The sequence below is a fragment of the Spermophilus citellus genome (genome assembly GCF_964194105.1).
Source record: "Spermophilus citellus genome assembly, chromosome: X".
NCBI lineage: Eukaryota > Metazoa > Chordata > Mammalia > Rodentia > Sciuridae > Spermophilus > Spermophilus citellus.
This window is the reverse complement of record NC_138190.1, coordinates 44,875,262-44,899,247: the sequence shown is the minus strand read 5'-3', so window position 1 is coordinate 44,899,247 and position 23,986 is coordinate 44,875,262. Positions and strand designations below refer to the sequence as shown.

The following is a 23,986-nucleotide window of genomic DNA, read 5'->3' as shown; positions in this document are numbered from 1 at the left end:
AAGTTGACCAAAGTCCCAGCTGTATATTCTGGATCCTTGGGAAAGGCTCCTAGCCCAGACTGAGCAATTTCTCCAGTGCCATTACTTTGGGGGGGGGGCATTTCCTAACCCCATCAGTTTCCCCAATATTTTATCCCCAATTTCCTTCCCCCATTCTCCATGGTCATCCAATTTCAAGAACATCTTGTTTGAGTTTGAGAAAGGGGACTGAGACTCCAGGCTTTGGGAGGAGATGGGGTTCTCAAGTACCCTGCCTTTTTCACCTGGTGCTCAGAGCTTGGGCCAAGAGAGGATGATCTTAGAGATGGGAGTCAGCCCTCTTGCTAAATACATACACATAATTTCCAGGTTCTATCTCCTGAACACACTATTTCCTGCTACAGGCACATAAACTAGTTTGTCTCCTCTCAACTAGATGGATGTGTGTGTGTGTGTGTGTGTGTGTGTGTGTGCACGCGCACGCACATGCAATGTATACATCTCTGTATACAGGCATTTACTCATATGTGTGCACCAGGCAAGTTCTCCTCAGGGCAGGCACATACTCTAGTTTGTCTCCTCTCAACTAGATGGATGTGTATGTGTGTGTGTGTGTGTGTGTGTGTGTGTGCACGCACACACACATGCAATGTATACATCTCTGCATACAGGCATTTACTCATATGTGTGCACCAGGCAAGTTCTCCTCAGGGGTGTCTCCTCACACAAAGTCACACAGACACATCCTGTCTTACTCAGTCATACTTCCCCACGTATGGTCACACAGACAGGACACACACACACACACACACACACACACACACACAGAGTCAGAAAGAGAAAACATCCAATATAGCATTGTTCATTTCGTTTTTCCATTTACAAAATCCAATGGTGAATCCAGGCAGTTAGAAAAAAGAAATGGAGGAAAACCCTCCTGAGTGTACCTTATCTACCCCCCACCCCCTTGGTCTTCCCACCCCACCCCTCAGAAAGGCACCCCCATCACTATCACTGAGAGAACAGGTACCCCCACACACACTCCCAGCCTCTCAGCCACTCTGGCCTGCCTTTCCAGGGTCACTCCACAGCTAGGCTCATTAATGTCTCTCCTGCCTAGAGTGCCCTCCTCATTTCTTTTGGGTCAAGGCTTCCCCAGTTCAGGGGCTGTCTTGGGGGTAGGGAGGGATCTTAGGACAGGGGCTTCTGTAAGAAAGGTAAAGGGGGATGGATAAATACAGATAGATCCCTGCCCCTGAAGGAAATTATAGGGGGACAGAAAGCCTGGGTAAGGCCAGGTAAAGGAGTGCCAACTTGGCTTACCAATTCACAGAACTAGCCTTGAAGTAAGCCCAGAGTAGATTCTGTCCTTGGAGGGAGGCTTGGAAACTCCCACCTAAGTAATCTGGTTGCAGTCTGCTCCACTTTGGGTGTAGGTAAGGGTGGAAAGGAGGAAGGGATTGAAGGATTGTTGTGAGGAAGGACATTTGGGGCTGACCCAGAAGGCCAAGGGCTACCAAGGAGGGGCTTGTGGCCCAAGGCTTTAGGGGGACAAAAAGAGGTCAGATAGGAATGGACTCAAGTCCACAGTGCCTTGGGGTTTATACCACTATCAGTTACCAAGGCCCCAAAAGAATTCTCATCTTCAGAAGAGTAGTGTGAACCTGGGAGAAATTCTGGGGTTGAATTCAGCTCTGACCTCAGGCTCTGGGGTCCAAGGTACTCTGGGGAGTTCAGCTTCTTCCCTACACATCTGAGGGGCTGCTCCTGCCTGCATGACACCTACAGCCCTAGTGGGGCTGGAGTGGGTTTCCATCCTCAGGAAGAAGAGTTATTGGGCTAGGGATCCAGGAGATGGTGTGAGAGAATGTGGCTACGCTCGATCTCTTCAGCTCAAGGAGTTCAGCTCACATCCTACTCTTTACCTAGTTTTTTGGGCCCATCATGGGGGCCCTTTTCTCTACCCTCTTGGCTTCTCAAATAGATCCTCAAGAAGCACTAGAGAGGTCTGGACATGGTGGGGAGGGAGAGAAGACTGGGCTTGGGACCAGCATTAGCCAAAAACGACATTGCACACAACATAGCAATAGACATCCTTGCTCCCTGGGGACCTAGCACCCCTTTTGGTCCCTCTTGTTGGCAGCCTTGGATAAGTTTCTCCCTAAACATCCAGGCCTTGCTAAAGGACTTGGAAGGGGAGGGTGCCTGGGAGCAGAAGGGGCAATAAGAGCTCTGGAATTCTATTTTACAGGACAAATTTCCCCCTTCTGGACAATGTCAGAAGGAGAGACATTAAAGCAAGAAAGCCTGCCTCCTTATCTGTTAGTAGAAAAACCTGCATTTTCAGTTTTGTTTTCTTTTTCTGAATTGTCAGAGAGAGAGAGAGAGAGAGAGAGAGAGAGAGAGAGAGAGACTGTAGAAGTAGAGAAGGAGGCTGCAGAGACAGGCCCCACAAAACTAGGATGCCTCTTTCCCAGTCCCCCACCCTAGGGTGGTATTGGCAAAGGTGCCTGGATTATGTATGGGTGGTTCGAGGGGCTGGGGCTGGAGCTCAGAAAAGAAGGCTCCTGTATGGGGCCCCACCCCTCCCTTGCTGTTGGCCCCACCATGGTGGCCATGACCTTTTCCCTGCCTGTCTGCCTACCCGCCTGCTTCACATGACACAGTAGGGTTCTCTGGGAGCCGGGGCACCTCCTGTGCCCCAGCAAGGGGCATGAGTCCTCAGGCACTTCTTGAGGTCCTTGTTGAGCAGGAAGCAGACGATTGGGTTGACAGCAGCCTGGGCGAAGCTCATCCAAACAGCGGTGGCTAGGTAGCGGTGGGGCACAGCACAGGCTTTCACAAACACTCGCCAGTAGCATGCCACGATGTAGGGTGACCAGAGGAGCAGGAAGAGCAGTGTGATCGCGTAGAACATGCGACCCAGCTGCTTTTCACCCTTGACCTCGTCCATGCCCAGCAGCCGCCGGCTGGCCGCATGCCCATTCTGCCGGATACCCAGCAGGGTTGGTGGCATAGGCCCACGGCCAAAGCCGGCGATCCAGTTGGCAGCAGCCTGGCCTGTGGCCCCAGGGCCATGGAATGTCCAGTTCTGGCTAATGGCTGGCACCATCTGCACTGGCTTCATCTTGCGGTGACGGTACTCGAAGAGGAGCAGCTTGCCATAGACAGCATGTGTGGCTGCCATGAGCACGGCCAACATAAGCATGAAGCCCAGTGTGTCATTGGCCTTGAAGTAGCGATGCTCAAAGATGCATTGGTCCTCCTCCCGGATAAACTTGTAGGTGCCCACGTCGAAGACGGGTGGGAAGGCCATGGCCACAGACAGAGTCCAGGCCATGCAGATGACAGCTGCGCATGTCCAGAGTGTCATGCGCTTGGCGTAGAAGCGGTGGTGGGCAATGGCCATGTAGCGGGTAACGCTGATGCAGAACAGCATGAAGGCCGCATGGAAGCAAAAGAGCACAGCCATAAAGGCCACAATCTTACAGCTCAGTGCACTGAAGGTCCATGAGGAGCCGTGGCGCACAGAAGCCAGCACAAAAGGGAAGCAGACGGCAGAGCGTATGCCATCAGCTAGGCACAGGTCCAGCAGAAAGTAGTAAGGAGCCTTGTGCAGGGCACGCTCCTTGAGCACCAGCAGGGACAAGATGGCGTTGCCCGCAAGGCTCACGCACATGATCAGTCCCAGCAGCACCAGCTTCACATAAGCCGATGCTGACGGCGGGGACAGTGCGCCGCTCACCTCCTCGGGCTCTCCGGTGGTGTTGGCCATACTGAGGGGCAAGGGCTACTCCCAACCCTAGGGAGTCAGCCAGTCCGGTACTTGATGGGCCCTGGGGGACTCCATCAGTTGTCCTGCTGGGCTGCACCTGTAAGTGGGGACAGTGAGGGAGACACAGACACAGAGAGACAGAGAAGTGAGGACAGGAGAGAAACAGAAAAATGCACACAAATATGTGGAGACAGTAGGAAAGAATGAGAGAGAAATGGTGACGAAGTTATAAATGGATATAAAACAACACAGATGTGGAAAGGATAAGAGGATTAAAAAGAGTGATATGAAACAGAGATAAATGAGAGACAGTGAGAAATGGGTGGAAAGGAAAGGTGAGGAAGAAACATAGAGGCCAGGGTTAGTGTGTCTGTGAACCCTTCCCACTGACTCCCTAGTTAGGGTCAGGCCCTGAGTCTGGCCCTGAGTCTGGCCCACTCCTGCTCCTACCCCTTCCTTGCTGGGTGCAGATGCTTCATCTCTTTGAATGTCCTCAGTTACCCATTTCCTCCACTTGTGCGTCTCTGGGGACAGGAATGTTGTTGGGGCTCCTTTCCCCCTTTTTAAAGCCTCAAAGTTGTGTTAAAACTTTTTTGATCACCACCCACAGTAAAAAGGATATTTTACACCACAACTCAGTATGCACACAACTCACCAAGTTTCAAAAAACAGAACTGATCCCATGTGTAGTGTACTCCATTCTATTTTATTACTTTTTTCTTTCTTTTCTCCTCCCCCCATCACTTCCTTCCTTTCTTTCTTCCTTCCTTTTGTACTGGGGATTGAACCCAGGGGCCTTTTACCATTGAGCTACATCTCCAGGCCTTTTAATTTTTTACTTTGAGACAGGGTCTTACTTAGGTACTTAGAGCCTTGCTAAGTTGCTGAAGTTGTCCTCAAACTTTTGATCCTTCTGCCTCAGCCTCCCTGGTTGATGGGATCATAGGTGTGTGCCACCATGCATGGCTTCTATTTCATCTTTTTTAAAAAACATTCTGGCAGTCATTCATCAAATAGATTTCTGTTTAAAATTTTTTCTTAGGATAACAAGGCTTCTTTAAAAAATTTTGTTGTTGTTGTATATGGACACAATACCTTTATTTTATTTATTTATTTTTATGTGGTGCTGAGGATTGAACCCAATGCCTCACATGTACTAGGCAAGTGCTCTACCACTGAGCTACAATCCCGGCCCCTAGATTTCTTTATTCAAGATCAGATACGCATTCAGCATGCTCCAGGAACAATGGAAAGATTAGTGTCACAAAAGTAGCATAGGTGAGGGAGACAGTGGTAGGAGGTAAGGTCATACACGTGTCCAGGGTCAAGTAGTATAGACTGTGGGCCATGAAGAGGACTTTGGTTTTTACCTTGGGTGAGATGAGGAATATGCATGAATACACAGATGAAAGCATGCTTGTATGTGTTCATTCATTCATTGAAAAAATATTTATTTGTTGAGTATCTACTGTATGCCAGGCACTATTCTAAGTACTGAGGACAAGACAGATGAACAAGACAGATGAAGATCCCTGCCCTTGTGAAGATGACACTGAGACACAGGCGAAGTTGGTATACCAGATGATGACAAATTCCTATGAATAAACATAAAGGAGGGAAGAAGAATAGGAAGTACTAGGGCTGGGGAAGGTATTGCAGTCTTTGATGAGGCAGACAGGGAAATTTTCACTGAGGAAATGTTATTTGAGCAAAGACCTGAAGGAAGTGAGGAAGAGAGTCACATGGCTATTTGAGGGAAGAGAAATCCAGGCAATAGGAACAACCTGAACAAAGGCCCTGGGGTGGGGCAATGTATGGCACATTTGAGAAAAAGCAAGGAAGGAGTTGGTAGAACAGAATGAGCAAAGGGCAAGTGCTTCCAGGTGAGGTCAGAAAGGTGGCAAGGAAAGACCACAGAGGCCATGGTAAGGACTTTGACTTTGACTCACAATGAAATGGGTTTTGAGCAGAGGTGAGGTGTGATATGATTTAGGACTGAACAGGATCCCACTTGCTGCTGAGAACAGATCATATGGTGCAATGGTGGAAGTGGGGAGACTAATCAGAGGATCCTGCAGTAATACAGGTGAGAGGAGAGGTCACAACATTCCCATTCCTGGTTCTCCTTTATTTTTTCTTCCTAGAATTTCTCTTGCTAACACACGATATAATTTATTTTTAAAATATTTTTTAGCTATAGTTTAACACATAATCTTTATTTTATTTATTTATTTTTATGTGGTGCTGAGGATTGAGCCCAGGCCTCACACATGCTAGGCAAGCACCCTACCGCTGAGCCACAACCTCAGCCCTATATAGGAGTAGTACAGAGCACACAGTAGGTTCTCAGAAATGATGTCAAAAAATTGACTGAGGGACTAAATGGGCTGGTGAGTAGAGAGGACTCCCTGGGGGCATCCATGTAGGATTTGCTGAAAGAATGGCCTGGGGATTATGTCTGGTAGTGAGAGTGGCACAGCTGAGCTTGGGGAAATCAGGAGAGGATCTGGTGTGTGCAGGTACAGAATTTTGGGATTTGATAAGGCAACTGGGCAGGGCCCAGAGGGAAGGTAGCTGAGCTACTTGAACAGAAGCTGGAGAAACTCACAATTGCTATTGGGGCTGGGGCTGGGGCTGGGCTGGGCTGGGCTGGGCTGGGCTGGAGGAGGTGGAGCTTAAATGGATATTTTCCTACCACCTCCTTCCTAAAGTTTTCTCTCTATACTATTTCCTGACCCAGTCCTACCTAGTCTGCCACAGCCTCCTAGAACCAGTTTGTGGGGTTTTTTTGTCTTTTTTTTGTTTGGTTTTGTTTTTTATGGTTCTGTGAAGTCTCAGAGTCATTGGCTTACTGGCATAGGAGGGGTCTAGGACAGGTGTTAGGAGAAGGAGGGGTGGGCTCTCTTTCAGTCCCTCAAGTTCTGGTGGCCCCCTCTCAGAACTGGAGGGCAGCCTTCATCTGGGTGTGTGTACATGTGCATACACCCATGCCTGTGCACAAGTATGTGCACATACACACACACTCCTTAGCCTTTAGGGGAGGCAAGAAGAAAGGGACAGAAATAGAGACTGAATGTAAGAGAAATTTAAAGAGACACATAGTGAAAGAAAAGAGAGGTGTGTGTGTGAGAGAGAGACAGATGGAGACACAGGAGGGGGAAAGAGATAAACAGAGAAAGAGGAGAAAGGAAGAGATTGAAATAGAGACAGAAAGGGGAAGAAGAGTGAGAAAAAAGATACAGACAGGCACATAGAGAAACATCACAACAGAAAATGAAAAGGAATAGAGTCAGAGATAGAAAAGGAGAGGGGGGGAAAAAGAGGGATGACAACAGAAAGAAAGATCTAGAAGACTAGAGAGAGATGGTAAATGAAAGAGAGACAAAAATAAAGATGGGGGAAACATAGAGAGACACGCTAAGACTGAGAAGGTGAATAATGAGTAACCTTGAGTCTCAGTGGAAACAAAAGCTAAAACAGAAAAAAACCCAAACAAATAATAATAATAATAAAAACCCTTACAAAACAATGGCAGCAAACAAAGCCCTGGTGTTTCTGGGAAAACTGGGGAGATTGTTGTAAGTGACGATGGGGTGCTCCTGAGCACAGACTAGCAGCCACAACTGGGTCCCAGCTAAGGCTAAGGATGTGTGTGCACCCACAGATCACACCTGTGCTGGTGCCTGGGCACTCTCACATGCAAACATACACACTCGCAGATTTCCACAAACACAACCTGTGGCTATGGAGCCTTTTGGACAGCAACCAACTCATACATGAATAACAAACACATTCTCTCTCTTTCTCTCCTGGGCACGCATGCACACACAAGCGTGCACGCGCCCGTGCACACCACACACACACACACACACACACACACACATACACACGAGATGGAAGTCGATCTTATACTCTGCCTCTTCACACAGGGACACAGTGTACAATGCCTAAGAACCAGTGCCTTTCTCAACAAAGCCATTGCTGCCCCCTAGGGGACATTTTGGAAATTTGTAGGAGCATTTTTGGTTGCCACAGTAATGGAGTGTAAGGTGTCCTATTTAGGGGTCTAGGGCAAGGATGCTGGCCAGCCAGTGATCTGCATGGCAATACCACACCACCACCATATGTCCTGCATCCCCTAGGACTTTGAACTTATAATTAACAGAAGCTAGACTGTAACCTACTTCAGTCAAATGCCATTTCTTTTTTCTGGTTCTAATATACCCTGAATTATCCAGGAATGTGTCTGTCTTTGTAAGCCGAGATGAGACTGTACTTTGGTTTGTGGTGCACTTCCCTTGGCACGATTTACTATTTTGTAAACTCTCATCCAAATGATTTTGCCTATCATTTTCCTGAACTTTCCCCCATCTCCTAAATCCATATTTATTTATTATAGGGTCTTATGAGCCACTAATTTCTTTCTTGAATATCCTAAAGAGTGCCACACCCAAGCATTTACATATTGAAATATACATTATTTTCTTATAAGTCATTTCCCTTTTATTTCATATTAGTATTATAGTTAATAAAATATGCATACTGTATAAAATACTATGAGCCCAGTGTGGTGGTGCACTTAAAATTCTAGTGACTTGGGGCCAGGGTTGTGGCTCAGTGGTAGAACGCTTGCCTAGCATGCATGAGGCACTGGGTTCTATCCCCAGAACCACACAAAAATGAAAACAAATAAAATAAAGGTATTGTGTCCATTTATAACTTAAAAAAATTCTAGTGACTTGGGAGGCTAAGGCAGCAGGAACACAAGCTTAAGGCAAATCTGGGCAATTTCACAAGATCTCATCTCAAAATTAAAAAAAATAAAAAGGATTGGGGATGTAGCTCAGTGGTAGAGCACCTGTGGGTTCAATCCTTAATAACACACACACACACACACACACAAAAAAAAAAAAACTGTATGGATTTTCTTTTTGAAATTGCATGTGTAGAGTGCTTATATTATTTAAGAATTCTGTCTCCAGATAGTAAAAGGATATTACAAATAGTTTACATTAAAAAGTGCATTGGGGCACCACCCACTACTGTAATCCCAGCAATTTGGGATTACAATTTGGGAGGCTGAGGCAGGAGGATTGCAAGTTTGAGATCAGCATCAGCAACTTTGAGAGACCCTATCTTGAATAATTAATTAAATTAAATTAAAAGGGCTGGGGAGTAGCTTAGTGGTAAAGCACCCTGGGTTTGATTCCTAGTACAAAAAAAAAAAAGCCAAATTGGATTCTTGGTGGTATTTCATCATTAATTTATTTTTAAAAATATTTTTATGTAGTGCTGAGGAGTGAAACTAGTGCCTCACACATACTAGGTAGGCAAGCACACTACCACTGAGCCACAATGCCAGTCCTCATCATTAATTTCTACCTTTCGTTTTTAGGTAAAAATATTCAACAGTAAATGAATGAAATGTGACTTAACTGAGTTGATTCAGTAAAGGTAAATCTAGGCCTTCATGGCAGGGAAACTGTCCCACACTATATTTGGAACCAATGAGGTTAAGGGAATAGGAAAGGGGACACTTTCAACTATTTCTATTAGGAAGTACTGGGGTGTAGCTTAATGGTAGAGTGCTTGCCTAGCATGCATGGGGCCCTGGGTTCAATTCCCAGTGCCTATCCCCCCCATACATACACACACACAAAAAAACCTGTAGTTCTCAATTATTGCTATTAGGGACACACTGATGAAAGGTCAAAGGACGTTGAGATGACACTAACCTAGAAGACTGTTGAATCAAAAGAGTTTTCATCTTAATAGTGATGCATCTGTGGGTGTCATCTAACTGTGCTTAGTTTATAACAGTCAGAAACCCTGAAGAGAAATGAAAGAAGTAACAAAATGAACTAAGGTTGAAATATGCAAATTGGTACATGAATATTTTGAGATACTGTGGAAACTCTGCATAAGTCTGTGGATCAATGCTGCTGTTTGCTGGCAGAAAGTTTGTTCTGATAATACTGAGTTTCATTCACCTGTAAAAGTTGGCCTGTAAACCAGCATCACTTCCACAGTAAATAATGCTGTGTGCATTTAACTACATCCTATATATATATATATATATATATATATATATATATATATATATCAGCTAAAGGAAACGTTTAAGCATTTCTTTGTAATGATTCTTACTTTACAGATTTGATGCTTACTGGCCTCAACAAATGGCTTTTTGAGCACATGAATAAAAATACATTCAAAAATTTAAAAACACTCAAATATATTGTATAACAGAGTATGCAGTGCTGACAAGGTTTACAGATTCAAAGCAAAACTTCAACTTGAGAGAAGTGAGGTCAAGTATGATTCCCTGGGTGATGTTTACTTGGTGTTACAATTTGAATATGAAATAAGACTTATTAGGATGTGTAGAGAAACATTAATTTCTATTCTGGGGAAAAGCTCCATCATTATTTTGAGATACTGAAAATTAAAATTTTTTGTTGGATTCAAAATTCATGAATATTGATTACAAGAAATCTCAACATCACATTTGATTGAAAGAAGAGAAATAGGTGGTAGATTTAAGAAAGATCCTCTCTCTTTTTAAAAATTTTATTTGTTTATTTTGTACATGGTGCCAGGAAACAAGCCCAGTGCCTCACACGTGCTAGGCAAGAGCTCTACCACTAAGCCACAACCCGGCCCAGATTCAAGGACTGTATTATCCAAATTCTGATTATTGGTGAGAAATAAATTGTTTTGCTTATCTATTTGTTTTTGTAGTGCGAGGAATTGAACCCAGGGCCTCCTGTGTACTAGGCTACATCCCCACCTTAAGAAAGATTTTTTTTTTTTTTAATTTTAAGATGTTGATGGATCTTTATTTTATTCATTTATTTATATGAGATGCTGAGACTTGAACCCAGTGCCTCACACATGCTAGGCAAACACTCTACCACTGAGGCACAACCCCAGCCCCCTCAAGGAGTTTTAATCAGTAATATATATATTCTTTGACCATTTGTTGCCACCTACTTCTGCAAGCAGTTTCCTATTGATGGTGACTACCAAGAGACAGAAAAGATCATGTAGCGACTTTGAGCCTAAAGCCTGGGTCTCTGACCATGGCAAGAGCAAGTGAGTTATAAAGGGGAGGTGGAAAAGGGAGGCATGAACGAGTAGTTATTCCATTTCTTAAGATTAAGTGGTGTGGTATGGAAGCACCAGCTATATTGAACAGTGGAAACTGCATTTGATGCTTCAGAGAAACCACAATGGTATCCAATGACCTCAAGGCTCATGTTTTTGAGGTGAGCTTTGCTGACCCGCAGAATCATGCATTTATGTTTCACACATTCAAGCTAATTATGAAAGACTTAGGGCAAAATGTGCCTGAACACTATTCGTGGAATGGGCCTTACCTTCAATAACATGGCTTCCAGGATCAAGAAATGGCAAACCATGATGGATATTTTATCCATGCCCAAACTACCAGTTGTTATTTGCTTCACTTGTTTATTTTTTTTTTTTACAAAGAAGCAAAATAACTTGATGTAGAAGATTTAAGCTCAACACCAACAGATTTACCAAACCAAGGTTTAAAATGACAAAAATTAATCAAATGACCATAAAATAAACCCAGGCAGTTACAACCAAAGGCTCAGAAGAAGTGTGTACAGATATTGACCACTATAAATTTACATTAGTGAGTAAAAAAGTTATATTCTAGAAGCGAGCTCAAGTGTGTCATGAAAAAATTCTGAAAATATTTCATATGAAAGTTGTATCAAATTCAGTACTTAATAAGTCCCCCAAACTTTGCATTTTTGTTTTTTCCTCATATGAGACAATGCAAGGAATTTCTTTTCACCCAGTCTCAGAACCCCAAATCCTTTTTAGTTTGTACAAAGACTTCACTTTCTCTGGGCGCTGGATTGTGAGTGCCCTAACACATCTACATTTAGTCACATCACATGAAAACACTACCACACATAGATATGTCCACAGGGGCACATAGGTACATGAAGATTCAAATTTGCACTCACAGACAGACATACCAGCTGATAAGCACAATTAGGTGCTCCTATATGCACATGCGCGTGCACGTGCACGCACACACACACACACACACACACAATCCTCATCTACAGAGAAACAGGTAGATATGTATTTAGGTACCCACTCACATATACCTCTGAATCACTCAAGGGTATGCAACACACACACACACACACACACACACAAGCAGATATAGAAATACAGGACCAGGCAAAGACACATTCATCATTCAAAGGTCACTTTCCAGTACACACACATATAAACCAAATTGCATGGACCTGCACTTCCTACTTGTGCAGACATAAGAATTGACATTCAGACACAAGTCAAGTCCTGCTCACATCCCAAGATCCAGGCCCTCACCTGCCATACACTGACTCTCACACTAAGAGATTAAAGCTCACTATTTATACAAAGCTACTCAAATCTGCCATGGCACACAGACATATACACACAGTATAGACATGCTCATGAATACAGGCAAATTACTCAGGTTCACTGCTACATACAGAGGCAAGCAGGCATGTAGAGCAATGTAGACTGATGCATACATACCACATAGCTACTGAGGCTTATAAATACCTAAAGACAGGCTGGGGTTGTGGCTCAGTTATAGAGCACTTGCCTAGCATGCATGAGGCACCAGGTTTGATCCCAGCACCACATAAAAATTAACAAATAAAATAAAAGTATTATGTCCATCCAAAAAAATTAAAAATAAATAAATACCTAAAGACACAAGCCTTCAGAGGCACGCACCCATTCACACCTACACATGCACTCACACAACACAGATTCATGCATCCTAATACACAGCCATAGAAACACAAACTCTTTACACACACACACACATCCACCTGCATCATCACATATAAAACTGGATACTAACCAATGACATTTATGGATTCTCACAATAGAGATTCACATGCATGCATTTCAATGCTGATAGCTGCAAACCTGGTTCCATGGTCAGAAAAAAAACACATTGGCATGCACATATGCACTTACACTTACACATGGTCATATATACAGAAATTCTAGCAATGCAGAGAACACCTGCACACACGCAGATGCTACCACAGATATGGGTATGTGTATTCATATGCCCAGAAGAGTGTGTACCCACAAATATACACACAGGGCCCCACCCACTCCATCCATATCTAGACACATACTTCCCTTCTCATGCACCTGCACCTGCAATTAATATGCACACTGGGGCATATATATGTATAAACCCATCTTCATATGTGAACAGTCTTATTCTCTCACACATACACATGAACACAGATAATGGGGCAAATATGCACATGGAAACCCCCTTTGCACTTGCAGATGGACACATACTGTTATACAAGGAGGTAGATAATAATTGCATTAATAGGTAACACCTCATGAGAGGGCTTATTATGTGCAAGGCACTGTTCTAAGTGCTTTTCATATATTAACTCACCTAATCCTCACCCTATGAGATAGGTAGTATCATTACCCACTCCCTATAGATAAGATACTGGAGGTTTATTGAGGTTGGGTGACTTCCCCAAAGCTACACTGCTAATAAATGACAGAACTAGGGTTCACACCCGAAGGCTGTCTCCAGAGATCCTGAAGATCCAATTTACATGTAGAAACACACTCACCTCATATATAAACACACAGCATTCTAGCACAAACATGCACACGCACAAGTCAGCTCCCCACTTACTGACACTCTCAATACAGGTAAAAATGTATGACCACACTCACCTAGTCATATACATGGATGGAAAAAATGGACATGGTGATGTTATAGACATTCCAACAGAGATGTATATACCCAAGGAAATATACATACATTCATATATATGCCCATAATCACAAATCCTACCCACCCACACTACTAAACACACAAAACATCCAGATACACCACCTCCATGACATATAGATAAATCCATTCACACACACATACTCACATTTTCATGTACATTCCCCACATAAATACACTTGAACATGAACACTACCCAGATATACCCACATGCACACCTACCCAGATTCACTCACATTCCACACAGACTTACCTATATACTTTCATGTACACATACCACTTGAGTACTCTCTCTCTCACACACACACACACCATCCAGAAAGAACTGCACCATTCTACTTAGATATACCCACACTGCCACATGCCCCAACCCAGATACACACCCATTCTTCTTCTCATACACGACTCAGATATGCCCACTTTCACACATATACCCAACACCAATATATCCACACTCTCACACACATCTTATCTAAATACACCTACCCTCATATATACATACCTCAAATACACTTACACTCACCAGCATTCTATCCAGATATAGCGGCACTTAAACAAATCCCAACTCAGTACACCCACAATCTCACATTCAATTCTCAGATACACTCGAACTTTTGCCCCCAAGCTCAGAGCCCTCATATCTATCCCAGATGCATCTACAATCTTTCACATGCAAGGTATCAAGACACACCTACAACCACATACACTTTCCACCCAACCCAGATACTCAGACCACAAATTCTCAATCTAAATATGTGTACACACACAGACACACAATCACTTGGATATTTACTTACACATTATTCAGAGAACCCACACTCACACACAAATCTTGTCCAGATGCACACTTATACTTTCTCAAGTTCTCTCTCTTTCTTTCTCTCAGACCCAATCACATTCAAACACACACATCCCAAATATAGCCTCACTCTGATACATTTACCCTCTTGTACATACATCACTATCCAAAGTCATCCCAACAGAAATGTACGTGCCTGAGGAAATACAATTCATACACATGCCCCCAATCCCAAACCTTATCCAGACACACCCACACTACCGAACACACAAAACATCCAGATACACTACCTATATGACATCCAGATAAATCCAAATTCACAGACAGACACACTCATATTTTCAGACACATTTCCCATCCAAATATATTCCATTAAGACCATTCAAATCCACAAACACCATCTGGATAAATCTACATTCAAACATACATCCTACCCAGATATATCCAACCCTCACACATCACCACACACATCTTACTCACCAGATATACCCATGCTCTCATACCCTCCACACCACCTGGATGCACCCACACCCTATAAACACACTCCCATCCAGATATGCCCCAAACTCTCTCTTTTATGTTTTTATTAGTGCATTATAATTATACATAATATTAGGGTTCATTGTGACATCTTCATATGTGCATATAACATACTTTGCTCCATTTCATTCCCCAGTACTTTCCCTTTCCCTCCTCCCTCCCCAATATCATTCCTCTAGTTTAGTGTTTTCCCTTTAATTTATTTTTTAATCAGTGCATTATAATTTTACATAAAGGTGAGGTTCATTGTGATGTTCTCTTTCACATGTTCTCTATTCAGTTACACACACACACACACACACAAGTATATACACACTCACACTCCACCCAGATATACAACCAAAGCTCTTAAAACACATTATTCACATATACCTTAGTGCACACTCTGCCACCCAAATATACTCATGCTCTCACCTGCCCACCATCCTAACACATCCACATTTGTACCCATTCCACCCCATATATTCTCACACACTGTGTCATGTCACACAAAGCCTAAATGTACCTACACACTTTCTCTCCCATGCAATCCGAAACTCACACATGTATCATCCCAATACACACTCACACCCCTACTACATGCACACTCATTCCAACCCAGTTAAATCCAAACTCTTGTATCCCACCCAGATAGATACATATTTACATTCTTATCAATAACTTACATGTTTTCATATCTGTACTACTCTCAGAAATATCTGCACAATTACACACATCCATGTGTGGGTGTATACACACACAATCCAGACCCCTCTCTGAATCACCACTATCCAAATCTGTCCACATCCACACTCTACACACAAAATGCAGATATACTCTCACATACACCATACACATCCTCATGTAGATGTGCCCCAAATCTCTCTTCTACACACACCATCAGAGTCACCCCACCATTTACTTCCATTGCCTAGATAACTGTGTTCTCATGCATCTACACACCATCCAGATATTCCCACACTTGAATAACACCACTGGTACCCATACTCCTTCATATACATATTCTACCCAGAAACACCCAGTTTTTCTTATATACAACAGATACAACTATGCTATCAAATATACACACTATCCAGATAGCCCCCTATTCTCTCCTGCACCATCCAGATACACCCATACTCATATGCCCCTCAAATATACTCATCCTCACACATATTCCACCCAGCCAAACCCAAACTCTCATTCACCATCCTCCACTCAAACAGGCCAATTTACATACACCCACACCCACCCCTTCCCTCCAAAATACACCTAAATATCTCACATGTACACCTTACTCACAAACAGCAACACTCTCCCTTACATACACACAACCCACACTATACACACACACATACACACACACACAGGTACTCTACTGATATATCTTCACTTAAATATATACATTCACATTTAGATTTCTGCCAGGATGGTGTAATTTAGGTGCTATGAAAACTATTTACCAACCCAAGACACTATATACAATGCCATTCTGCCATGAGCCTTTGATGGAGCAGGGATGGGAAGAGAGATCTTTGTGTTTCAAGGAATCCTTTTTTAAAGAGTTCATAGGCCTCCTTCTCCCAGTAGGATATCAGTCATGATTGGTTCCTACTTTTGGGGTGTGAATAATAAGAGGACTTGTCCTGAGACCCCCACAAAACCTAGTATATGGTCAAGGCAAGAAAAGCCCCAGACCCAGAAGTGGGGTCATGGATGGCTTAAGTGTCATAGCTTGCCAATTCACAATTATAAACAAATCTGGTCTATTGGGGCACCACTGACTCTCAGACTTGCATATAAGCATAAGCTAAGGTGCACATGGAGTCCCATAAATTCATAAGAACTTTCTTTATCACCCTCTCAGTGATAAGTCCTATCTACACAGGACCAAGCCAAATTTCCTTCATATGCACCATCAGATGGGCACATGCACAAATAACTTCACTCTTCCATACACATACTCACACGTCAAAGCATACTCACACTGTACCAGCTCACACATTTATTATTTTTTTAAATTTAGTTGCAGATGGACACCTTTATTTTATTTATTTTTATGTGGTGCTCAGGATTGAACCCAGTGCCTCACATGTGCTAGACAAGCGCTCTACCACTGAGCTACAACTCCAGCCCACACACATTTACTCTTAAACACAGGCATATATGTGACATACATTCATGCAACATGATGTACATGAATGATACATATTCATCCAAAAATACAGGTATACGTGCAGGTATACTTTCACATGCCCATGGAGAAGCTAACTGTATCACACCTAAGGAAATGACAAAGAAACATCAGATACACATTGTCTGATAACCACATAATTGTATTTATGCACACACACACACACACACACACACACACCTGTGTGGGTGTGCTCACAACATAAATACCCAGATATGTGCATGATTATAAATGAGATGATGATACATATATAGCCATTCTACACATAAACTTGTATGCAAGTCTATGTGTGAGCATATATACTTATGAGCATATTCATATGCACATAAACTTGTACACTAATTCATTCCCATATGCAAACAGATATTGAAACAAAAAAATATACTTACACTATCATAGCCAGATATGCACACCATGTAAATTCACACACCCATAATAAGACCATACAAATGAGAGCAGAATCATTTGTATCTACATTCCCACAGACAGACTTAGATACAAAGGTATGTTTACACACATGCACACATGGAAGTATATTCACATATTTTTGCACACACAACTATTCATCTACACAAGAAGAATTTATCCACACCTATAGAAACACACCTGCAAAGACATCCTCATATATACATACACACTCAAACACTCTTATAGTGGCATGTACATACATTAACTTACATTGTTCTGCAGTATATGCTCCAGAACAAAGATATACAAACACACAAATACAAATAATTAGAACTGTACAAACTGGTACACTCACACACATGTACATTCAGACAGGCACACACACAGACATATTCACATACACAACTAGATGTGCATGAACATACAGGCATATATATATATATATATATATATATATATATATATATATATATATATGGATATGTTCACTCAAATGCATGCAGTCATGTGTTCATACATATTAGCATATACACCCACATATACATGCACAATCACTCACAAGCATATTCAAACATATACTCACATAACACTCATACTGAGAAATTCAAACAAAACACATGAGACACGAATGCCCAAGTATTATGAAATGTAGTTACTCATGCATATCACAATTATATATGTACTCACACATGGTGTATACACAAACACAATTAGGCATATATACAAATGCATCCACTTATCTACACACACAGCCTTGTGTGTTTGCATATGTATAATATGTACTGGTATATACCCCCCACAGCCATACTCATATACATAGTCCACTGTGCATATACAGGCATACCCACAAAGTATATTTTTATTCATATAATATCCCATACTCACAAAATCAGTTCTCTTTATACTAGTGTGCCCATCTATGCTTACATTTCCTAATTGTATATGAAATCATAGGTTTGTCTATAGATAGTGTGCACTCAAACATGTACACAAAGATATACACATAATTAAAAATGCTAGAGAATCCACATAGACATTCACACATAGACATACTCACACAAATACATTACAGACACACCCACATGACACACAAGCATGTTCACACATATACACACCCTCTCCTACATGCATGGCCAGACACATATATTTCTTTACACTCACAAACACACCATTTTGATGTACTCACACTCAAAGGGACTTGTGGGCAGAGATGAATGTACATACAACTAAGAATCCACCTAATTGGACATGCATACTTAAGCATTCTGAAATCCACATACTCATAGACATATAACCAGACATGTACACACTCATACACATATAACCAAACATACAACCAGACATTCAACAGGCCTATAGGCTCAGAGAAACACACCCACACTCAGGTCAGAATCAAACATGCCCATTCCCTCACCCAGACAGACATGCAAAGTCATACCCAGCCCCCTGTACAAACACAAGCCTGACCCAGACACCCACACACTCCCACATGCTGTCACATGGCCTGCTCACACACAGAGACTCATATACACCCACAGTCCCCACGAACTGACATGCACATACACACAGACTACATACATAGCCACATGTTTTCAGTTGCACATATGCACCCACACTCAGGTCAGATGCCTCCAGACACAGGCTGGGTTCTCTCCTTTCCACACCAAATGCTTTTTTAGAAAAGTCTACCCTATGCTTCAAGACCCCAGATCTCCCTGCTCCCACAGAGGAGATCTTCTGGGCCTCAGTCTTTCTCCTCCTCTTGCTCCTCCCCTGGCCCCCGACCTCTTGCTCAGTGTTCTCACACCCAGAAACCAACCAGCAGACCACACTTCCCCCCCCCCCCACCCCAGGCTCTAGGTGAGCAACTCCCTGGGATCCGTTCCCAATGGGTCTGGTTGCTGCATGGGCCACACCCCAGCTCTACCAGAAGCCCTTCGATCTCAAAAAGCTTCAGCCTCATCTCCAGGCCCTGCCAAACATTGACCACAGGCCAAACTCTTGCCAAGTCTCCCCTCAACAGGGAGACACATACATCACTAGGGCCAGGGATGCTGCAGGCTGCAAGCCAGGCCTTTGCTGGATCATGGGGGCTCAAGATTGTGTGTGTGTTTGTGCACACAAACAGGGGAAAGTGCAGGAAAGGGTGGGGATGAAAGGCTCTGCCTACAACTATCACTTACCATTTCCTACAAATGATAAGTAACAACATAGGTAGCTCCTGCCTCCTCCCACTTCCCATCCTTCCATTTGCCCACCTGCTGCCTTCCCAAGATCTCTATTGAGACCCTGGACAAGTATTAGCTCTTCCCCCAAATAATCAATAGCAATATTAATCATGAACAATCAGCAATGATATTGACCATGAGCTTGGTTGACATTGCTTCAGTGCCACCTCTATGCATATCCTTTATTTATATGCACCAACACATTTAATCCCTTCACACACCATGAAGGAAGGGTTACCAGTATCTTTGACAGATGGGAAAACTGAGGTTCAGTAAGTGGCATGCTTCTACTAAAGTTGCAGAGCTAGCAGTTGAGGGATGTGTCCCTGGTAGAATCCATGTTCTCCATGTACCAGTTTTCCTGCCCTCAATATATAGGGACTGCTGGCCACCATGCAGAAGGCCATAAGATCTGGAGGTCCCAAACACAACATGGGTATCTGAAACAGAGATAGAGCCATATGATGGAGGCTGAGGCCCACAATGTGGGAATGACCATATTGTGCCTGGTCACTGCAGGTCATCATGTGGATTGTTCCTTGCCCCCTGAGAGCCTTCAGGCAGTCTAGGGCCTGGAAGTACTCCCTACCCCCACCTCACCTTCCTTTATCCCTACAGCATCTTCCTCCCCCTATATGGGAATCACATATTTTCCATAGTGAATGAGCAAAAGTCTGTGCTACCTGTGGGGAAATACGGGAAGGAAAGAAGGAAAGGCAAAAAAGGAGCAGGGGGTGGTCTGGGCTAGGTGCAGCTTCCCTGTCACATGTACCCACCTGCTTGCTACACAGGTGCTCTCTCTCTCTCATACACACAAACACACTCACACAGACATGGACACACACACACATCCTGCAAACAGGCCAAGGAACTTGGAGGAGGGTGAAGGAGGAGGGAGAGGGAGAGGAAGCAGCTGCAGGCATTGTGAGGGGAACACAGCCGGGCTCCCAGGCATCCCTTCTATAGCTAGCACACAAGGAATTAACACAGCCTCATGCCCAAACACGACCATAATGATAAAAACAGACCCTATGTGGGGAAACAGGTGGTGGTTCCCTTTCTCATGGGACATATGGGACTGGGGAAAGATGGAGAAAGATGAGGAGTCTCCAAGCTTGGGTGTTCGAGTAGTCCCTGTGATGGAGCAGAAGAGAGAGAGAGAGAGAGAGAGAGAGAGAGAGAGAGAGAGAGAGAGAGAGAAGGAGCATGGCAGTGATGGAGATTCTGAAATGTGTGGGGAGACAGAAAAGAAGTCCCAGCCCCCCATCCTTGATAAAGAGATTCCGACTGCTTACCTGGACTCTCTCAGCAGGTCTGTCTTGGAATCCAGGAAGGGGGCTCAAGCTGTCTCGCCCAGGATAAATCACAGCCCAGGCCACATTGTGGGACCCTCAGTGATCTGGCGGCCAGTGACACTTCTGCTTCTGTTGCCGTGGATACAGATGGGCTGGTCTAAATCGCAGGCATTAGGGGAAGCAGGCACCGGAGGGGGTGCACTGGGCAGGGCTGGGGTGTTGGGGAACACCAGGTGGGCAGCATACAGCCATGGGGTGCCCAACAAGCTGGCAGGTGGGGGTCCCAGCAGGTGCTTCCCCCACTACACACTCCCACCCCCATCTTCATGCCACAGCCAGGCTGGGAGGGGGGGCCAGCGCTGGCCCCTGCTACACGCCTACTTGCCTGCCTGCCGGTACCCCCCCCCCGCCCCCCCGTCTGCCTGCTGGCCGCCGCCTTTTGTCCTCAGAAGACTCGGTCCCCGCGGGGCCTCTGCCAAGCCTCTAGCAGATGCTCAGGGTCTTGGGCTCCTCCCCGGGAGCACAGGGGCCATGGCCTGAGAGAGCCCCAGGTTGGGGGGCTCTCATCCAGGCTCACCCCTCTCCCCGGGCCTGGCGGGGATGGGGAAGAGGTGCAGGTCCACAGCCAGAGGCAGCAGCAGAGGTGGTGTTGGGGAGGGGATGGACGCCAGAAAGAGGGGGTGGGGTGGAGAGAGAGAGGCTGGCCTGATAGCTGTGTCCCGGGTTTTAGATCCGGGTTGAGGAGGGTGGCTCAGAGTATCCAAGGGGGGTCCTAATGTAAGACGAGGGCACTACAGGCCTGCCGGAAGGAACTTCCTGGCTTGGGAATCACCCCAGCTAATACAAATCTAGTTCCTAAGATGCTGGGGATACCCAGCCTGGATAGGGTAACAGTGGGGAGTCCAAAGCCCTAAGCTAGACCCCATCCGGCTTGTCTGTCCCCCCTCTCCTCGATTTGCACGGTCCCTGCCTCAGGGGCGGGTGGAGGAGGGAGGGAGAGAGAGGGAAGGAGGGAGGCTGAGCAGGCAGGGAGACTCCCAACCACCAGCCTGGTCCTCCCTAGGGCGGGGCGGGGAGGGGGGGCTGGTGAGGCAGGGGAACAGCCGGCTGGCTGGCTGGCTGGCTGGCTGGGTGGGGATGCTGGCGTGGCGGTTGTGCTGCCAGGACAATAGCTGGCTGAGGAAGTCAGGCTCAGGCCTTTCTGAGATGCTCGAGAGAGGCATGCATGGAGGCAGGTAGAGGTGGCGAAGGAGCTGCTGAGAGAGCCACTCACATGGGTTACAGGTGCAAAGGAGGCAGGGAATAGGAGTGTCTGGGGTCTGGACAAAGGTCCGGTGGAAGTTTTTCAAAATCTCTGGGTTGGGAGGTATGCTTAGGTCTCTGAGAGGTAGGATAAATAATTTATTTAGAGTGGGGTTCTATGGGCAGGTCCAGGAGATGGGTGGTGGGGGAGGGGGAGCTCAGGGAGAAGCACATGTGCCCAGCTCTGATTAATCCCTGTTTTCCTTAGGCAAGTAGACAGGCATGAACCCATACTAAGGCCATGTTCTGGGAAGACATAATGGGACAGGTGAAGAGAAAGCCTGGTGGGCAGACCAGAAAAGTAAGGGAAGACAAGGAAAAACTATTTCTGATCCAAATGGGATTAAACTGGGACCAAATGATGGCTGCTTGAATTTAGCATTCCAGAATTCTAATTATCTTTGTATAAGAAATGTATTTCCTTTCTTCCTTCATATATTGGCTCATTCGGTTCTTAAACACAGTTTTACATGGGTCCAGTGCTGGGCCCTGATGATTTGGGTGAAATGAACTTGCTCTCTGCCCTTAGAAAACCCAGTCTCGGGCTGGGGATGTGGCTCAAGCGGTAGTGCGCTCGCCTGGCATGCGTGGGCCCGGGTTCGACCCTCAGCACCACATACAAACAAAGATGTTGTGTCCGCCGATAACTAAAAAATAAATATTAAAAAATTCTCTCTCTCTCTCTCTCTCTCTCTCTCTCTCTCTCTCTCTCTCTCTCTCTCTCCCCTCTCACTCTATCTTTAAAAAAAAAAGAAAAAGAAAAAGAAAACCCAGTCTCTGCCACCAAACTGTGTGCCAGGAAGGCAAACACCTGCATCTCAATCTGCTAGAGGACTTATGAAATGTGAATTCTCAGGCCCTCTTTATAGAAATACTAATCTGGTAGGTTTGAAATGGGACTCGAAATCTTATATTTTGATAAGCCATTCAGATGGTTAATTTTTTATGCCCACTGAAGTTTGGCACCATGATTTGGAGAAGGAGAAAACCCCTGGATAAAAGAAAACTCCAGGGTTGGGGATGTGGCTCAAGCGGTAGCGCGATTGGGTTGGATCCTCAGCACCACATACAAACAAAGATGTTGTGTCCTCCGAAAACTAAAAAAATAAATATTAAAAAATTCTGTCTTTCTCACTCTCTTTAAAAAAAGAAAAAGAAAACTCCATAATGGAAATTAGAAAATATTTTGGATTGACCAATAATGAAAATAATATATCTGAAGGCTTCTCACTCTCAAGATAGCCCATTTCCCCCCCCCAATGTGTCTCTGCTTTCTTAAATAAACACTTGTCTGTCTCTGAAAAAATATATATATATCTGAAATTCTGAGGGATGCCACTAGGTCTGTGTTTTGGGAGAAACTTATAGCTTTAAATTTATATATTATTTTAAAAGAATGGCTGGAAATACATCTCAAGAAATTCGAAAAATTAGCAAATTTTATTTGGAGGGTCATAGTAGGGATAAGACAGAGGTCAATGAATACAAACTAGAACAATAACAGAAAGGATCGATAAAACTAAAAGTTGGTTCTAAAAATCTAGAAAATGATAAATCCCTGAGACTTATTTAGAAAAGAAATACAGAAGGCACATTAAAAAAAGTATCAGGAACAAATGGGGGCACTACAGTACAGGTCACAGAGACATTACAATTTAATAAGATGG

General features: G+C 44.2%; 1 protein-coding gene across 6 annotated transcripts; it reads right to left on the bottom strand.

The window, feature by feature from the left end:
* Nucleotides 1-580: 580 nt before the first annotated feature.
* Nucleotides 581-21,682, bottom strand: GPR173 (G protein-coupled receptor 173). 6 transcript variants are annotated; one of them, XM_081277320.1, is made up of 3 exons: nt 21,018-21,682; nt 9,490-9,583; nt 581-3,851 (listed from the first exon to the last, which is right to left on the bottom strand). In XM_081277320.1, the coding sequence occupies exon 3, from the start codon at nt 3,752-3,754 to the stop codon at nt 2,633-2,635; it is 1,122 nt and encodes a 373-aa protein (XP_081133446.1). In that variant the 5' UTR covers nt 3,755-3,851; nt 9,490-9,583; nt 21,018-21,682; the 3' UTR covers nt 581-2,632. The 6 variants fall into 6 exon arrangements, 4 of the variants coding, with proteins under 4 accessions (XP_081133446.1, XP_081133447.1, XP_081133445.1 ...); XM_081277321.1 differs by lacking the exon at nt 9,490-9,583 and having other exon boundaries at nt 21,018-21,146; nt 21,403-21,682; XM_081277319.1 differs by lacking the exon at nt 9,490-9,583 and having other exon boundaries at nt 581-6,823.
* Between the last annotated feature and the right edge of the window lie 2,304 nt (nt 21,683-23,986).